Genomic DNA, 18,782 nt, shown 5'->3' with positions numbered 1-18,782 from the left:
TCTTTGTACACAGGAATGTGGGGAGAAAGCGAGAGAGAAAAAAACCCCAACAAGGACAATTAAAAAAACAACAAAACCCAAACCCACCCCATTGCTTCATTTCCCTCCAAGCCAAAGCACTTTCTATTGTGCAATGAAAAGACTTTTCATGTTGAGAGAAATGAATCCTGATTTGCAACGCTAAGGGCTTGAGCGCGCATCCAGGCGCAAGACGGTTCTCAGCTGGGCGCGGTTGCCGCAGGGTGACCGTGGCCAAGTTCCCGGTGTGTTCAGCCACGCGTGGGCCGCAGGCTAGGCGAGCTGGGGATCTCCGAGGGTGGAGAGCCCCGAAGTGCAGCGCGGTGCTGGTGGACAAGCCGTCTAGAGAACGCCCTAGAGCCTGGGGGTCGTCCGGTGGCAAGCTGGGCGCTTTGGGGGGTGCAGGCGTGCACGCGCTTGGTGTAGAAGAGGCCGAGCCTGGGGCGCGGGTGCACGTGGGAGCCGCGGCGGGGGCGGGGTGGGGTGTGGCCTCCCCGCCTCCCAGGCGGGATTTGCATGTGTGTGGCGGCCCCAGACTTCCTGCTCCTTCCCCGCTGCAGGTACGCGCGGGCCGGGCCGGGCTGGAGGGCTGCGAGCGCGCAGAGACGCGGGCACCTCCTCACCCGGACCCGGGTCGCGCCGCGCCTCCTCGCTCTCTGGTGGCAGCCAGCCTACTCCGGCCGTCCCGATCGTCCGAGTCGCCGGGCTGCGAGGTGGCACTGCGCCCCTCTCCGCCCAGCGCGCCTCAGTCCTCTGCACCGAGCCTGGCAGCTCGCTTCTGGGCGACCTCGCCGCCTCGAGCCCCGGAGGGCCGAAGCCATGAATGAAATGTCCAGCTTTCTTCACATCGGGGACATTGTGTCCCTGTACGCCGAGGGCTCCGTCAATGGTTTCATCAGCACTTTGGGGTGAGTGAGCCTAGGGCAAAGAGAGGGGCATCGGGACCACGGTACCAGCTGCTTGTCTCCCAATGTTCAGTTCCCTGAGCCCTTGATAGAGGCTTGCTTGGACAGCCTAGTCTCCAGAAGCGAGGGGACGCTGGCACCCCTCTCTTAGAGAAAGGAAGTGCGTTGTTTGCTCAGGTAGTAATCGGGTGCCCTGGGGAGTTCTAGAAGGCGTCAGCGCCCACGAAGCCCGCCACTTCTGGCACACTTTTTCTTAACTCATGGCTGAGGGGTTCGGACTTCCTCTGCAAGTGGTCCTCGGGTTGTGCAGGTGGCTGGGGCCTGAGTTGGAGAGGGCCTGGGTGTTCTTGTTTGGGATTCGGGGTGGGGTGCTAGGGTTGGCTCAGCCTGAAGCCTGGCATTCACCTCTATAGCCTCATCTTGAATCGATTTATTTAATTATTTAATTAATCATTAATTTATTTATTTGGAGAGGTAGCATCTTTTCACTCTCCTTGTGCCCTATCTCCTCTTCAGAGTGTTTTCTTTACCCTCCCTGTCCAGGCAGTCCAGGTCTTGGCCAGCTGGCCCCCCTCTCACCGCCACCCCCTCCCTGTCAATTTCCTGTGTAGCTACTCTGGCGCCCCTGGGTCCCTGGTCCCAGGTTCTCTAGAGCACTTTACAAACATTAATTAATTCTGGCTGTCACCCCCCGGGGTCTGGGCTGGGTAAGCAGGGAATTGATTCCATCCCATGCTGGAGCCAGGCCGGTAGCTGGGAGAGGTTAGAATCCTGGTTTCTTTTTGGATAGATCCTGGGTACCTCGTTGCTGCAGGGATGGAGGGAGCGCACAAGCCCGGATCTGGTCTTTTTGCCCCATTTTCGGGCGGGTGGGGTGGTGGTGGCTAATATTCTGGTGTCTCACGTTGTCAGCACCATCCAGCTGCTGGGAGGGTGACTCCTCTCTGGGGGCTTTGGAAGTGTGTCAGGAATTCTTTCAAAGTTAGCCCTGCAGGTGGGAGGCTCCTGGCTCCCTTGCTCTCTCCTCTTGGTGGTTGGAATTCAAATTGCTGTCGGGAGGAGAAACCTCCAGAGCCTCTCTGCCTGAGGAGGCTGAGATGGGAGTTCCAGCATCCCTCTCTTCTCCAAGCATCCTCCAGGCTCTCCTACACACCTCCCGGGTCAGATGGAAATTCCTACACACACATCTCCCCATCAGATTTCTCTTCTGAAGTTGCCCAGAGTAGAGGGGTGGAGCCTCGTCTGGGCCAGCATCTTTGCAGGCCTGGCTCAGAGCCCTGCCAGGCAGGGCCCTTCTTGGGGAGCTACAGGGGAGCTGCACAGTCAGCACTAAACATGCTGTCTTGGGACGGGGTGTGTGTTGGGGAGGGAGTGGCAAAGCCAAAGGTGGGAGCCCCAATTCCCCCAACTCTGCAGATACTCAGAAGGAGTAGTCACATTTTGTTGATGTGTCTGGCTCAGGGCTGAGCACAGGGTAGATGCTATTTAAGCACCTTGAGGATTGACAGAGCCAAGAAAAGGATCTAAGGTCCCTTTTCCTGTCCCCAGGCAGCCTACTTGTCTGGGAATCCCTCTGCACTCTCTCTCTCTCTCTCTCTCTCTCATGTGTATGTGTTTTGCGGGCATGTATGTCTGTGTACCATGTGGGTGCTGCGTGGCTTTACAGGCCAGAGAGCGCATTGGCTCTCCTGAGACTGCAGTTATAGAAGGGAAGGGTGTGAGCCACCTTGTGGGTGTTGGGGATGAACCCCGGTCCAGTGCTAGAGAGGCCGACGCTCTAAAGCACTGATCCACGTCTCCAGCTCCCTGTTCTCAGGACACTTTCTTCCTCTTGGTCCTTCTTGCCTCAGGAGCTGCTATTTTTAGTCCACCTGTACCGTAGGGCAGATCTCAGGGACATCTGAGAGCCCTTGACCCCAGGCTACTCCTTCCTATGTACCAGCCCCCACTCTCCCTCGAAAACTGGCAGGTGCTTTCCCAGCCTGGTCCCAGTGTGCAGGCCTCGACCTCATCTTTGTTCACCTCATTTTCTCATACACTAGAAGTTCAGGTGTGCTTCCTGGAACCTCCCCCTGGTCTCTTACCTTTGCTCCCCTGTGACTCCCTGAGTAAATCTGCCCCACCCCCTGAGACCTGGCCCCAAGTAGTCTCTTTTGAAAGAGCTGAGACCCCACCTTCCAGGGCAGAATTAATCCTGTTTTGGTTTTTTTGTTTTCTGTGACCGTTTTTTTTTTTCAAACTCTTCTTTGGTGCAAACCAGGCTCTGAGGGCTCCCTGGAGGCCCAGCTAATGCTGCAGGCTTGCAGAGTTGGTGAACTAGCCGTGCCCATCCTATAGTCAGAGTTGACTATGGAGGCTGCACTGTATGGGGAATGTGTGGGCGTGGGCTTCCTGCTTCTTGCTTAGAGCTGATGAAGAGGGATTGACAGTTCGTTTACCATGTCCCTTAGGCATTCTGTAGATCCTGTGGAGTGGGGTCTGTAATCCCAGCACTTGGGAGGCGGTGGTTGGTGGATCACTAATTGAAGGGCAAAATTGAAGGGTTAGCCTCTGCTATATAAGGAGTTGAAGGTTAGCCTGGGCTGCGAAGGTACTTGTCTTAAAAAAAAAAAAAACAAGGCAGATAAACAAACAAACAAACAAACAAACAAAAGGTCAAGCTTGGTAGACACATAGATAGAGTCTAAGAGACTGCACACTCTCTGACTGAACCAAATCTCCATGCTTCTGTTTCCTTTCTGCAGCGCTGGGAGCGGGACCCTGGTTTGAGGCATGCTAACCGTACATATAGGTACGGTTCCTGTGCACTGCCTCTGAGCTACACCCTCAGCCTTCGATGCTGCATTATAATTACAGTCCCCAGGGCCAGGAGCATGGCTCTATGGCTCTGCTCTTCTTACTCAAGTCTGCCTGCCTCTCACCCTTAACTCTGCTCCCGCAGCCTTTCCTGGGGCTGTTGGTGCCCGGGGTCGTGAACTCTGGGCCTGGTGTGGTGGAGCGTCTGGCCCATCCCGGTGCCCAGTGTCTGGCATTCAGTCAGAGAATTTGTTGAAGACAGGCAGCCTTAGTGGGCGGAAGGCTTGTCCAGCTGGGGAGATTGGAGGGGGCTCTGGTTGAGTTGAGAGGTGTAGCAGCTTGAGGCTTGAAGCCAGAGCACTTAAGGAGACAGCCAGTCAAAGCCTCTCAGGTAATTAGAGGTCCCGTGAAGATTGTATATTAACTGGGTTGGGAGGCTGGGAGGGGTCTGGGGAGTGGATCTAGCAGGCCTACACCTGTTCTTGGCAGGGAAGCGTGGCCGAGGCTGGCCTCACCCCTCACCCAGGTGGAGGCATAAGAGGCCAGAGCTGGCACTGCAGATTGGGGAGGAAGAGGGGGGAAGGTTGTTGTGGCTTGTGGCCAGCTCTCCCTCACAGGAACGAACGCAGAGTGGACCTGTTAGGTCCCATCTGGTCCCCTGGAGACCTTTTAGTGTCCCCGGAGTGGCTGCAGATCCCCAGGAATTGAGTTGGGGGTGCAGGTGAACTCAGTTTTGAAGAAGTATCTGTCAGGGAGACTTTGCTGCCCTTAGTAGGCCTGGGATCACTTTTGAGGGGGATGTGCACCCCTGGACCTGGGTCATCCTACCATGGGCAGTCAGCACACAGGATCAAGAGGACCCCGGCCTCTCCTGTGGCATTCTCTGTCCTTCTGTCCTTATCTATCTTGGGAGGGTCGGCGCTGGAGGTGAAGACCCTAAGTATGGGGTGAAGTGTGGGAAGCCTTGGTTTCCCAGATGAGGATCCCTGGTCCAGGAGCCTCAGGAGCATACTCTCTGGCTCCTACTCCATCACTAACTGAATATTTCCACAACTCTGCTCAGAGTAACTTCCCCCCCCCCCCGCCCCCCTGCTGGGATCAAACCTAGGGCTCCACCAGAGGAATCACATCTCCAGTGCATCCTGTGTATTCATTCTCTCTCTCTCTCTCTCTCTCTCTCTCTCTCTCTCTCTCTCTCTCTTTGATTTTTTTGAGACAGGGTTTCTCGGTATAGCCCTGGCTGTCCTGGAGCTCACTTTGTAGACCAGGCTGGCCACGAACTCAGATCTGCCTGCCTCTGTGTGTGCATGTAAGTGCAGGTACTCATGGAGACCAGAAGGGGGCGCTGAGTCCCCGGTGCTGGAGTTAGAGGTGACTCTGAGCACTCTTAATATGAGTGCTGTGAACTGAACTGGGGTCCTTTATAAAGAGTCATACATAGTTTTAACTGCTGAGCCCTCTCTTCAGACCTATCCTGTACCTTCTTCTAAGGTGCTCAAGCTGTACCTAGGAATGTCTTGGATGTAGGGTATCCTAAAAAAAAATTTACTAGCTAATATAAAACAAGCAAACAAAGAGAGCAAAATGTAGTTCCCCATTGGGTGTGTGGCCCAGGTCTGCCAGCCTAGCTACTCAGGAGGCTGAGAGGAAGCTTGCAAAGTCAAGATCTGTCTGGGCTACAGAGGAAGTTTAAGGGCAACCAAAGTGACTCGGTGATACTCAGAAGAGAGGGCTGGAGATGTAGCTTGTTGCTTGCTGAAGGTCTGGGTTCAGCTTCTAGCACTGTATTGCACATCTCCCAGTTCCAGATACTCAGCTCTGGAGAGCACCGACTATTGTCTTAAGACTCCTGAAGTTAATTTATTATTTTTTTAAACTCATGTATGCATTATTATTTTTTTTGAAGCCTTTTCTGGATTGTATCACTGAAGAGTGTAGCAAAGGCGAGACCCCCCTCCTAGACTAGGCTTTCTGGGCTTTTGAGACAGCCTTGCTTTGTAACCCTGGCTGACTTCAAAACTGTGGTTCTTCTTGCCTTGGGGACCCACAGGATGGGGTTACAGGTATGTGCTGTCCTGCTCAGTCTCCTTAGCACATGTAACCAGGGCTTGGGTCCCTAAGCAGGCTGTGAGGAAGCCTGTCTGCTTGATCGGCCTGAGTCAGTCAGCAAACTTTCATGAAATACCTACTAGGTGCCAGGTATCGTTTCTGGACGGAGTCCTAGTATGTTGTAGAGCTTGGGAGCCTTGCCTGCCAGGTGTGCTTGAGATTGGTTTTTGCTTAATTGTGACGTCAGTGGAAGGAGGTGCTACACTTGTGTTCTTTAGCCCTAGGCAGTGGGTTAGCCTCAGCTAGTCCCGTGCTTGCAGACTCAGGTTTTGAAAACTTGTGTTTTTTTCCTGATTTAAAACAACAACAACAACAACAACGGCAACAACAACATAATATGTTTCCTGGAGGAAATACAAAACAGCTCAAGTAATGTCTGTGGCGGCACTGCTGTGGCTAAGGGATGTCTTTTTTGGGCCACCAGCCTTGTAAGCACTCACAGAAGCCTTTACAAACAAGCCAAGCTGAGCCCCTGTTTGTGTCCTGTCTGGAGGACATGTCTGCCCTCTCCTGAGCTGACACCCTGTTGTGGTGGCATGGTGGCACAGAATCACATGGTAGCAGGCTCTGTGACTCACGAAAGCACTCCTGGTACCTGCCCGCTATGCGAGCTGCCTGGCAAACTTCAGACTTCTGCCCCAGCATCCTGAAGCTCACAGGTCCAGACGCCTGGTTAGTTGTTGGGGTGGAAATCAGAGAAGGCAAGGCCTACTTTTCGCCTAGCGTTGGCTCCCAGGTTCAGGCCATGCTTTCTGCCTGCTGGTGGAGGCAGGACTGTGCCACAGAGGGTCTGACCCAGTTCATGTCACATGCTTATGAGTGTTGCTCGCTGGTGGGAATGAGAGCCTCCACCCTCTTGGTTGGGTGTGGAGCGGCACATGGGTGTGATGTCCCTGTGTTGTGACTCGAACAGAGAGAGGGGCACCATAGGGGTTTGCAGGGGACAGAACCAGTCTTGCCTTCTGCCTCAGGACTCTAGGGTCTCAGGCTGAATCCAGCAATTTGGCCTTGAATCCTGCTTCAGTCAGCTGCCCACACACTGCCTTGCCCTACATTCTTGACCCTGTGTCCCCTCCCTAGCTTGGCCTGATGGGTGGTGGCTTGAGTTGGGGGTGGGGAGAGAAGCTGGGTCGCAGGGTGGGGACACACCAGCTTTCTGCTCTCAGCCTGGGGGCAGGTTTCTGGGTTTCGATAATCTTGTACACACAACACAGCTGGGATCTCCGTGTGGCTGGCCACTTCCAGCCCTGCCCTCTAGACTGCATCGAATGTACAGCTGGGGCCCCTCCCTGAGAACAGGGGCTGGGGTGGGGGGGAGGGAGGGAGAAGAATTTCTTCTGCTTCATCTCCGGGTGGGTGTGTGAGCTCTGAGGCCCCAAGAGTGGGCAGGCTGCCTATCCCAGGGCCAGGCTGCTCCGCGTTGGCACCGAGCTTCCCAACACTTGAGAGCCTGGGATAGGAACCAGAGGAGGCCACAGGGCCTGCAAGAGAGGAGTTGGTGGAGTCCGCTGTTGTCCCCCTAAGTGGTGGAGGGTGTTGGCCAAGTAGCACTCCTGTTACTGGGGCTTGTCCTCGAGGTGACAGGAGGGACTCGCTGCCTGATCTCATCTGTACAGAGGCTCTCGGCTGGCAGGTGGGCAGAGCTGAGGGTCAGCAAACACAAATCTCAGCCCCAGCTGCAGCAGGTGTTTATTTGGTTAGCAAATCTTGGCCCTCATCTCTCCCTGTCAGCTGGCCATCAGCCCTTCCTCTTTGTGGTGTTTGCTGCAGCCAGTCTCCAGGTGTTCAATAGGACACTTCTTGGTGACATGGGTGCAGAAGAGGAGAATCAAATATCTCTCTGGGTAATGATAGGGATGGCTATGGCTGTGGTCACAGACCAGTCAATCGCTATAGGCTCTGCTGACCCTTGAATCTCTTGAATCATCTACATTTCAGGAAAAGATACCTGTAGGGGCCACTGGGGACTGGGGAGTGGGGCTCAACTAGGGGGGAATGCTTAGCTGGCATGCATGAAGCCCTGTATCCATGGTGGCAGGCCCACACCTGTAGACCCAGCACTTGTGAGACAGAGGCAGGAAGATTATGGGTTTTAGGTCAGCCTCAGCTGCCTAGGTTGTTTTTGGCTAGTCTGTGTTACAAGAGACCCTGTCTTAAACAAACAAAGGAACAAACAAACAAATCTCCAAATCCATCTGTGTATGCATTTAATCCCAGCACTCAAGAGGCAGAAGCAGGTGGATTTCTGTGAGTTCCAGGCCAGCCAGGGCTATATAGTGAGACCATTTCTCAAAAGAAAGAAGCAAGCTTGCGTGTTCCCACAGTGCCGGCCCCTAACAGCATCCTATGTGCTCAGTCTGTAGCCCAGTGGCCTCACTGTGCCTTGGACTTCATGGTCCAACATGGCCAGTGTTTGGCCTCTGAAGCCTTGTATCCAAATCCAGGGCTTGTTCCCTGCTCTTGCTTTCCCACTTGATGTCTGGTCCTCAGCTTCTGTTTTGGGGACTCCATGTCACCCACTCAGTTTCCCTGAGAATTTTGAGGTAGTCTGGAGGTGGGGTGCTGGGCCTGAAGTTCTGCCCTGCTGAGGCTCCTCAGCCTTGGTCACTGTGGGGGGAGCGGAGCATTGCGTCTGAGTGACAGATCGCAGGCCTGAAGGGCTAGGAAGGCCCTGTGGCTAGTCTGCGCTACACAGCACTGGATGGAGGGATAGGGATCCTAGGAGGAGAAGCCCAAGGGAGGAACTAGCTTGCTCTGGAAAGCCATGAAGTCTCCCCTGGAATTCTCAAGGAGTCTACACCCCACAACCTTGGTCTAAGAGAGGAAGGCTGCACCCAAGGATCTTTCCTGCACAGCGATCCCTTCTTACTTCTTCCACTGCCTGCCCCTTGTCTCTCTTCTCCTTAGCCCTTATAGATGTGTCTTTCCGTGCACACAGCTGCCCACCTGATCCTGAGCCAGGAACCCAGGCCTTCGGGCAGAGCTCTCAGAGCTGGCACCTGGGCTGCTGGACCAAGCTCTGTCATCTTTGTTTCCCTCACTGAGGCCAAGATCTTATTGTTCCCTCTTGCTCCTGAGCTCCTAGAAGCCATGGGCTATGCTGCTATTGAATTCTGTATGTCCCATAGGCTGCCTGGCTCATCGGATGCCACGGGTGGCTTCTTGGTGCAGAAAGGCATAGGTAAGAAAGGGGTGCTTTTTGGATATGACAGCCGGAGAGCCTAGCCAATGAGCCTGGGTTCTTTTTCTAACATTCAGATCCTATCAGCAGGTGCAGACCTCTCCGACCCTTCTAACTCCTCCCTCTGGTCTTAGATAGCCTACTGGCAGGGCTTCCCCAGGGTCACTGGCTGAGGTCAGGAGACCTGGGCTGGGAACAGCCACTGTGCATACTCTCATGTGCAGGACTTGTTATAGTTCTCTTTCCCAGGGCCAGTGTGGATGAAGGGGGACTCTTGGGGATTTCCTGCTGTCCCATGCTATTGGTGGCCAAGCTGGTTGGTGTAGGTTTTGAGTCAGGTTCCCCAGAAGTCCCCGCTTTTATCTAGAGCCTTTCCGTCTCCTTATCTAATCTCCAGCCAGCTCCAACCTACCCCAGTGCCTTTCCCATGGCTCTACCTGGGTCTCAAAGTCCACTGTGCGCCAAGTGGGCCACGCACACAGGTCTTGGGATGCAATCTTCCTCTCTTAGCCCAAGGTCGTGCAAGGTCGTGGGGTGCAGACTCCTTGAACATTCCAGGGGAGACTTCATGGCTTTCCAGAGCAAGCTGGTTTCTCCCTTGGGCTCCTCCTGCTAGGATCCCCATCCCTCCATCCTGTGCTGTGTAGCGCAGGCTAGCCATAGGGCCTGTATTTAGGGCTTCTGTGTGGCTGGGGCCTGGTGGGCAGGATGATCCTATGCCCTGGGCATTTAGCAGGGTGGGCATGGGCTCCCTGAGAATAGGTCACACCCAGCATATCATGGATCCCACAGAAGCTTTGTTGAGCCTGGCTGTGGGGCAGGGCCGTCATGTGTCTTGACTAGCTGTGTGGCCCAGGTGGCTCCTGCCTTTGGGTGAGGCTCTTCAGAGCAGATGAGGGGAACTGACAATAAGACCAGGGTGCACAGTGGGACCTCAGACGGAGGGACCCTAGTGGAGGGTAAGACCTGAGGGGGGTGTGTTTAGAGTTGGCTTGGGTTCGGATGCCAGGTGTGCACACGTGGCTGTCCACCTGGGAGAGGATAGGAAAGCTACACCCAGAGATGCGGTCCCACTGGGTGGGGAGGAGTAGGGGTGCCTTTGTGGGTTTCCACCCGCCCTGGGCATCTGGCCCAGGCTCAGTGTTCCAGCCATAGCTGCTGAGGCAGGCCGGGACGAGGCAGTGCTCACCTCCCTTGGTGATAGTGGGTGGTTGGATGTAGGGAGTTTCACTTTGCGGCTGGGTGGGGTCTGTGGGACTAAGGCCCAGCTGGCAATCCGGGGACACTTTTCTAGGCTGTCACCGTAACTTACCTGTCTGGTGTCTTCAGGCCTGTCTCTGGTCCCCAGTTTCCCTGGCAGCCCATCTGATAAGGGCTTTCCCATTATCTGTTAATGGTATCCCTCCCCGCCCCGACACCTCATCAGGTCACACAGCATGGTCAGGGCTGCTTCAGTTGTAATGCTCAGGAATGGTAGAAGGGAGACTTGAGAGACATGTTGGGGTGCCCTGGATCCTGTAGACGCTATTTCAACAAAAGGGGCATGACTAGAGTGGAGAGAGGGCTCAGCAGTGGTTAAGAGCAAATATTCCTTTTGCCGAGGACAGAGGATGGGAACTTAGTTTTCAGCGGGAGTACAGGGAGGCTCACAACCTCCTCCAAGGCTTAATGTCCCCTGTGGGCTCCACAGGCATCTGCACATATGACATACGTGACATTCGCTTACACATACACATGAGTTTATTATTACTTTTTGTTTCTTTTTCCTTTCTCTCTTTCTTTTTTTCTTTTTTTGGTTTTTCGAGACAGGGTTTCTCTGTGTAGCCCTGGCTGTCCTGGAACTCACTTTGTAGACCAGGCCGGCCTCGAACTCAGAAATCTGCCTGTCTCTGCCTCCCAAGTGCTGGAATTAAAGGCGTGCACTGCCGCCGCCGCCACCACCACCACCCGGCTCTCTCTCTTTTTTCTTTCTTTTTTTTTTTTTTTAAGATTTATTTATTATTATACATAAGTACACTGTAGCTGTCTTCAGACACATGAGAAGAGGGCATCAGATCCCATTACAGATGGTTGTGAGCCACCATGTGGTTGCTGGGATTTGAACTCATGACCTTCAGAAGAGCAGTCAGTGCTCTTACCCACTGAGCCATCTCACCAGCCCCTCTTTCTTTCTTTCTTTCTTTCTTTCTTTCTTTCTTTCTTTCTTTCTTTCTTTCTTTCTCCCTTTCTCTTTCTCTCTTTCTTTCTCTCTCTCTCTCTCTTTCTTTCTTTCTTTCTTTCTTTCTTTCTTTCTTTCTTTCTTTCTTTCTTTCTTTCTTTCTGTTTTTCGAGACAGGGTTTCTCTGCATAGCCCTGGCTGTCCTAGAACTCACTCTGTACACCAGGCTGGCCTCAAACTCCCAGAGATCCACCTGCCTCTGCCTCCTGAGTACTGGGATTAAAAGTGTGTACCACCACTGCCTGACATTTTTATTTTTTTTATTTTTTATTTTTATTTTTTTTGGTTTTTCGAGACAGGGTTTCTCTGTTTAGCCCTGGCTGTCCTGGAACTCACTTTGTAGACCAGGCTGGCCTTGAACTCAGAAATCCGCCTGCCTCTGCCTCCCCAGTGCTGGGATTAAAGGCGTGCGCTACCACGCCCGGCTATTTTTATTATTTTTTAATACTTATTTTCATGTATGTGGATGGATGCTTGGCCCATGTATGTCTGTGTAGCACTTGTGTGCCTGGTGCCCATGGAGGCCAGAAGAGGGCATTGGGTACTTTGGGGTCGTGAGCCACCACATGGGAGCTGGGAATCAAACCTGGGTCCTCTGGAAGAGCAGCCACTGAGTCATCTCTCTAATGAATAAAATAAATCTTAAAAGAAAGGCAGCAGGGTCTCATCCCTGAGACAGGCTCCAGAAGGTCATTGGATGGAACCAGTGAGGTGCCCTGAAAGTCCCCCCTGCCCCCCTTTCTGACTCCATGTTTTTGGGGGCAGGGGCAGCTGCTCCCGTGGCTGCTGCTGGCTCTGTGCCCTGTAGTTCAGGGCTGCTTCTCTTTGCACGTGTGTGGCTCTGGTTCCTCTCTGAGTAGCTCCATGTGGCCTCCCTGCTCTGAAGACCCTAGGCTGTGTGGACATGGGTGTCAGGCTAAGCCAGTGAGGGCGGGAACAGAGAGATAGCCCTGTGTAGACCAGGCTGGCTTGCATGGGCGGCAACCATGTGCATGCTTATTTGCATGGCCTGTAGGAGTGACCTGGAAAGGGTCTCCAGGATGCCGGGCAGAGGCCTGGGAAGGGGATTCTAAGTTTCCTTCCCTCCTGTCCCACGAGGCCTTGTATACCAGCCAAGAGTAGGCAGTGGGAAGCGCCTCTGTATCTTCCTCTGTTCTGTGACTTCCATGTTTTCTGAAGGCTCTGACACCCTTGGCAGGGGCTTTTGTAGGTCCTGGTCAGTGTCTCTCCCCTCCCCCAGCACAATGTCTGTGTCCCTTCTTTTCTGGCTTTGCCGAGAGCCTGCCAGCTGCTGTGATTCATGGATGTCTTACAGGAAATTCTATGCATTATTCAAGACCTCAGCGGCTCCAGGGCTTTTGCACACCTGGTCTGATAGGTTACGCTCTGACCTTTCCCGTCCTAAATCCAGACAAAACCCACCACCCTGGGACCCTCCGCTGGGGCCAACGCATTATCTTCCTCTTGTTATTCTCCGTGTGTGACTCGTCTTCTCAATGAGACTTTAACTCCCTGAGTAAGGGACCCTGCTTTCTGTCTTATGTTCTTCTCTCCACTGCTGGTAGAATGGATTATTTCACCTACTCAGTATGCGTTCTGTGCAGCCTGCTCTGCAGGTCTGGGCACAGGGGATGCAGAGGGCAAAGTACATACCCCCATCCTTGTGGAATCTACACATCTATCGTGGCAGTGAGTGCCAGGTTGGAACCAGAACAAAGGAAGGTGAGGGCAGCCTGCCATGAAGCAGTGCACAGATTATATTGTTTATTTATGGGGTAGCCCTGTATTATGTAGCCCAGGCTGGCTTTCAGATTACTATGTAGTGAGGGATAACCTGGAACTCCTGATCCTCCGGCCTCTACTTCCCAAGAAGTGGAATTAGAGGTGTATGCCACCAAACCTGGCTACAGTTTTAAAAGGAATGGGTCTTCTGTAGGCTTGGGTCCTTTGAGCTGAGACTTGCAGGAAGTGAGGGTGACTGGAAGCAGCGAGTCCTAGGAGAGGAAGAGGCAGGGTGAAGGGCCCTAGGAGTTTCAAGGAGCCCGCAGGGGGCAGTGGGGTTGAACCAGAGCAGGCCTGGGGAAAGTCAGAAACATGCATGTTCCTGCAGATGTGGGCACAACTTGAGGAAGCTGATTTTCCAACAATGCCTGTCCTGTGGATCTAACTCAGGCAGTCAGATGTGGCTGCAGTCACCTTTGTCCATGGAGCCATCTTGTCCCCTCTTCCTGTTTGCTTGATGGTTCTGGGGGATTCTGAGCAGACAGGATTCCTCTGTGTAGCCCTGGCTGTCCTGGAACTCACTCTGTAGACCAGGCTGGCCTTGAACTCAGAGATCCACCTGCCTCTGCCTCCTGAGAGCTGGGATTTAAAGAACGAGTCACTATGCCTAAACTTCTGCTTTAATTTTTTTGTACCAGTTTCCGATGCTGCCGATGGGGCCCAGGACCTCAGTATGCTAAGCAGGGGCACCCCAGACCTTGGTTTCCTTTGGTTCCTGTAGGGAGCAGGCTAGCTGGGGAGGAGGCAGAGGAGACAGTTAGTGGCATTCAGCTGAGAGTGGAAGGGCCTGTCTGGCCTGGCACCAGAAGTGATGAGCGAAGGCTAGATTCAGCTTTTGTTGTTGTCTGAGGCAGGGTCTCACATAGCCCAGGCTGACCCAGAATTCACTGTGTAGCAGAGGATGACCTAATTCTGACCCTCCTACATCTACCTGCCTGCCAGGATTGCAGATATACATCACTGTGCCCAGTTTGATTCAGTGCTGGGTTGAACCCAGGCATGCTGGGTAAATACTCAGCCAACCGCGATACACCCCCAGTCCTCTCTACCCACCGAGACAGGGACTCTTCATATAACACGGGCTAGCCTTGACCCTACCGTAGAGCCGAAGCTGGTGGAAGAGAGGGGCTGAGGATTAATTTGAAGTTTTAGCTGAAGTGTTTATAAGAGCAGGGTTGTCATGGACTGGGGTGGGGACTGTGTGATGACCTCTGTGGAAGAACAGGAGCCCAGCTGTGCTGATATTGCTCCCAATGCATTTGATTTTCGAAGAGAGATCCTTTGGTCAGGAGTGTAGGTGTTACCAGGGAACATGAGAAGCCCTCTGGGGCTGTTCGTGTGGCCAGCATGACTTGTGACAGGTGCACAGATGGGGAGGGAGAGAGCTCTGGAGGCTTGAAGGTGGAGGATGCTGTGGCCCCTTCTCCATCTGTCACTGTGGAGGTCTTTGAAGCACCTGCTAGCACTGGGCAGCCTGCCTTCCAAGTCCAGTCCTGTGATGTTAACCTTTCCCGGCTCTGGCTCCCTGCTAGCAAAATGGAAACAGTAGCAAAGTGGTTTTAGAAAATTAAATAGTGTATGCAAACATCAGGCAGCCTTCCAGCTCCTCAGGCTGGCCACCAGGGGGAGGCCTACGTTACAACCGAACTCCAATACCATCTGCATGGAGTTAGTGCCAGACGACAATGACACAGGCTGAGGGCCCCTGCCTCCCACTCGCGGTGCCAGTCACCAGCCTCTCTCTGTTTTTTCTGATTGACAGCTGTCTATCAGAATTCAGGGACCCTATAACATGATTCACATGGGAACATGGGAGACCTGCTACAGACGGCTCAAACTCATAGAATTCAGCAAGCTGGTAAAGGTGCTTGCCTGGATGCTTGGCGCGCGCGCGCGCGCGCGCGCACACACACACACACACACACACACACACACACACACACACACACACACGGTTTATAGCTTGCGGCCACATGTTGGTTTGAAGGCATCACCGGGTACAGTGACCACATCTGGAGAGATGAAAGTACGCAGGGATGCTGGGATCAACTGGAGGCTTTGCAAGGATCCTACATCATGAAGAGAGTTTGTGGAGGTCACACCTCAAGGCCTGGTTAGCCAACACAAAGAGTGCAGAAGTGGCGTGGGCTTTGATACTTGCTTTGTGACTTCAGGCAAATCATGTGCAGTCTTCTTGGTAAAATGCTGCCAACGGCCAGTTCTTTGCTGGGAAGTTGGCAGGAATTCAGGAGCAGTTGCTACACAGGGCTGAGTTTAGAGCTGGTCTTGACAGTGGTTCACAATCATCTCTCCTGGAGACTGGGGTGGAGGGCCTGAAACACAGGTGGGTGCAGGGATGGGTAGATGGACCGAGGCATGTGGGTGGATGGGTAAATGGGGAGATGGGTGGGCGGGTGGGTGCGTGGATGAACGGATGTGTGGTTGCAAGGATGGATGCACGTATGGGTAGGTGCAAGTATAGGTGATGGATTGATTGACGGATGCCTGGGTGGATGTATGGGCAGATGGGTACCTGGATGAACGGGGAAGGTGGGGAAGGGGGCATGGATGGATACCCTCCAGGGATGCAGGATTCAGTTCCCAGCCATGGCTAGAAGAAGGAATTTCAGACCCTAGCTTGGGTCCTAGCTGAGACTGGGAAGTATGAACTTTATTATCCTGTCTGTCTGTCTGTCTGTCGTTTTTCATCCCATTTGCTGTTCCCTGCTCCAAGGGACATGAGTTTCTTCCCTCCCTCTAACCCAGCTGCTCTATCTCCTAGGCTGGTGGATGACCGTTGTGTGGTGGAACCTGCAGCCGGGGACCTGGACAACCCCCCCAAGAAGTTCCGAGGTAAGACCTCCACTCCAGCTGCGAGCATCCCTCCCGGGCCACAGGGTCCTAGTACCAGGTCTGTTGACACCAGACTGCCTGAGACCATCCTCTGTGATCCGCGTCAACCTGGGCCCCAACTGCATTGACTCAGTGTGGTCCATTTCTGCTTTTCCATCCAAGACCACACCCCCTTCCCTGGCACACCCACTTCTGGCCAGGGGCCCAATCTTTCCCGAATTCCCTGCCACTCACCCTTACAGGACTACAGGGTTTTCTTTGTCTGTATGTCTCTCTCTCTCTCTCTCTCTCTCTAAGGGAATAAAGAAGCTGGGAAAGACAATTGCTTAGGCCTCAGGAGACTCAAAGGAGAACTCTTTCCTGTGCCTCAGTTTCCCCATGTATGAGGTGAAGGGACTGGACCTTTAGCTCTGGCTGTCCTGGAACTCACTCTGTAGACCAGGCTGGCCTCAAACTCAAAAATCCACCTGCCTCTGCCTCCCAAGTGCTGGGATTAAAGGTGTGTGCCACCACTGCCCGGCTGGGACTGGACCTTTTAACTCTGAATATCTACCTGCCTCTGGCTGTGTGTGTGTGTGTGTGTGTGTGTGTGTGTATGTGTGTCTCCTCCTGGGTAAAACCCCAGGCCCCAAGCATGGCTTCATCCTGTGGCCTGGTCAAGTGTTGTCCCTCAAGGGGGCTCCTATCCTCCATGGTAGAAGGCTCCACAGCCCTGGAAGTGACAGGGTTGGACACAGGGATCACCTGGTTGTTCTTGGGCCAAGCAGGGGATTACCTAAAGGGCTGAGGCTGCCATGCGCCAGACAGCTGGTGCCTGGGCGTGGTGCGAGCAGGCAGGAACACGCCAGTGTGACGCCACCGGGTCTGCAGAGCAGCTGCTCTTCTGGGCAGGGGTGGACTCCATCCTTTGGCTGCTTGCTCCTGAAGACCCTGGCCTGCAGAGGGCCCCGAGGCAGCTCTTCCTCCACGCATGCGTCTATCACTGCACTGCTGTGTCAGGGCTTTGTCTAAGTCGATGTCATGGGTTGAGGTGTGCCTCAGCAGCTGTGTGGGAGTGAGCCTTGAGCCCTCCCCACCGCCACCAGCCTTCTTCTGCCCCGACTACAGTCATACCTGGTTCTACATCGTCTACTCTCCTTCCTCCCTCTGGCTACACCAGCCTCCTCCACTTAGTGACTAGCCAGCCCTCACCCCCTCACTTGCTGTCTGTCCCCTCTGCCCTGCTTGCCCCCACCTCTCACTATGCTCAGCTTCCACTGGCTCAAGGTCCCTGGCTCCAGTGTGGCTTTCTCTGACTCCTGTTCTTCCTCTGTTTAGTTTTCTGCATCAGTTGAGCCCAGCATGCTCTGTGTTCTGTGTAACTCGCTTCTTCTCTCTCAAAGCCCGTCTCTCTCAGGCTTTTAGCTGGGTGAGTTCAGATTTAACTGCGAAGCCGAGATGGTTCTGAACTTCTGATGCGTCCCGGTGCTGACATTTTTTACCACCGTGTGTGGGCATCACTGCAGGTCACAGGGCACGTGTGGAGGTCTGGGGATGACTTTCGGGGAATCTTTCTCTCCTGGTCTGGGGATTGAACTGCAGTCAGGCTTGTAAGTTAAGCTCTGTCACCCGCTGAGCTACCCAGCCTCTGGTGTTCTGGTTTGTCATTTGTGTCCCTTACCAGAACATTGGCTCTGCGGGGGCAGGATTTTAGTCTGGCTTTTTGTGTTTCTGGTTTTATTGGCAATTTCTGTCTCCTAGCTCTTTGGGCAAGTGGGAAAAGGACAGGAGAAAGGGAGGGAGGGAGGAAGGAAGAAGAAAAGAGAGAGGAATGTGGGAGAGAGCAGAAAAAAAGTGAATGTCCCCTGGGGCCCCTGGCTGCTGCCAGCACAGGGAGGGACTGTGCCCAGAGGTGTGTATCATTGTAGGCCTATGGAGTGACAGGAAGGTGACAGAGAAGTGGGTGCGGTAGGGGAAGATACACCCTTGGCTTCCAGCAGACAATCTGGGGCCAGTTTTTGACAACAAGAAGGCCACTTAGAAGAACAAACACCCCTCTTGCCTGGTTTCTTCCCACACCTCCATCTCTGTCACTTCCCAGGGCTTGGGAACTGGGACCCCTGAGATCCTCCTGGCGTCACTGGCTCGGCCTGTACAGCCGAGCGTGGCAGGGACCCCAGGCTCCACTTGGTCCTGCTGAGCCCGAAGGATTCTGGTCTTGGACAGGGTCTGTTCTCCATAGCTCCTAGAGGGCAGGTGCAAGTCACGGCATTAGAACTCGGGACCAGACTCAGGGCTCCAACCTCATCAGGGAGACTGAAATGCCTCGCCTGCCTGAGGCCTGCCATTTGTGGTTTTAGCACCGCTGTGGGATGTGTGTGTGGGATGTGTGTGTGTGTGTGTGGGGGGTCGAGGCAGACATTTAGAAGTGGTCAGGTGGCTATCAGACTGTTCAGGGAGCCCCACGTGTTCTGCCCTCCCGTCTTGGGGTGAGACCCGTCTCTGCAGAGGACTCTTGTTGCCCACAGCTTGTTGTTCACTGTGCCCTTTGAGCCCCCACCCCAGGTCCCTGCTGACTTCTAGGTTCTTCAGCAGGGCCGGTAAAGCCCCGTCTGCTTTGGCTCCTCGTGTGTTCTTTCAGCTCCAGCCACTGCTTGCATCACCCCAAGCCTCAGCTTGTCTGGGGAATTCTTTCCAGACTTGGCAAGGGATGCCCAGTCTGCTGGTGCTAGAGGTGCCGTCCACCAGCTCAGCCCCCTGGTGCCCACTCTGTGCTGCTGGTGTTGGTCCACGTGGTACCTCCCTTCCTTAGCCCATTCCCCTTTTCCGCCCGTGAGGGAGGGGGCACCAGTGGGGGAGGGCTCGGCAGCCTTGCATCAGGGGACGTTCAGGAAGCTCAGAGCGCACTCCTTCAGGCACAGACACCTGGACTCAGTGGGTT

The 18,782-nt window shown here is 54.0% G+C and overlaps 1 protein-coding gene across 1 annotated transcript in view; it reads left to right on the top strand.

Moving 5' to 3' along the window:
• Nucleotides 1–269: 269 nt before the first annotated feature.
• The window catches only part of Itpr3 (inositol 1,4,5-trisphosphate receptor type 3), a 64,151-nt gene continuing 45,638 nt past the window's right edge, over nucleotides 270–18,782 (top strand). The window contains exons 1-2 of the mRNA XM_021185743.3: nucleotides 270–926; nucleotides 15,792–15,862. Coding sequence (XP_021041402.2) covers nucleotides 535–926; nucleotides 15,792–15,862 — 463 coding nt within the window. The 5' untranslated portion in view covers nucleotides 270–534. The remainder of the gene's footprint in view (nucleotides 927–15,791; nucleotides 15,863–18,782) is intronic.

Source organism: Mus caroli, unplaced genomic scaffold, assembly GCF_978045245.1.
Source record: "Mus caroli unplaced genomic scaffold, Mus_caroli_1 scaffold_18, whole genome shotgun sequence".
Classification (NCBI taxonomy): Eukaryota; Metazoa; Chordata; class Mammalia; order Rodentia; family Muridae; genus Mus; species Mus caroli.
This window is presented reverse-complemented; position numbering and strand designations above follow the sequence as displayed.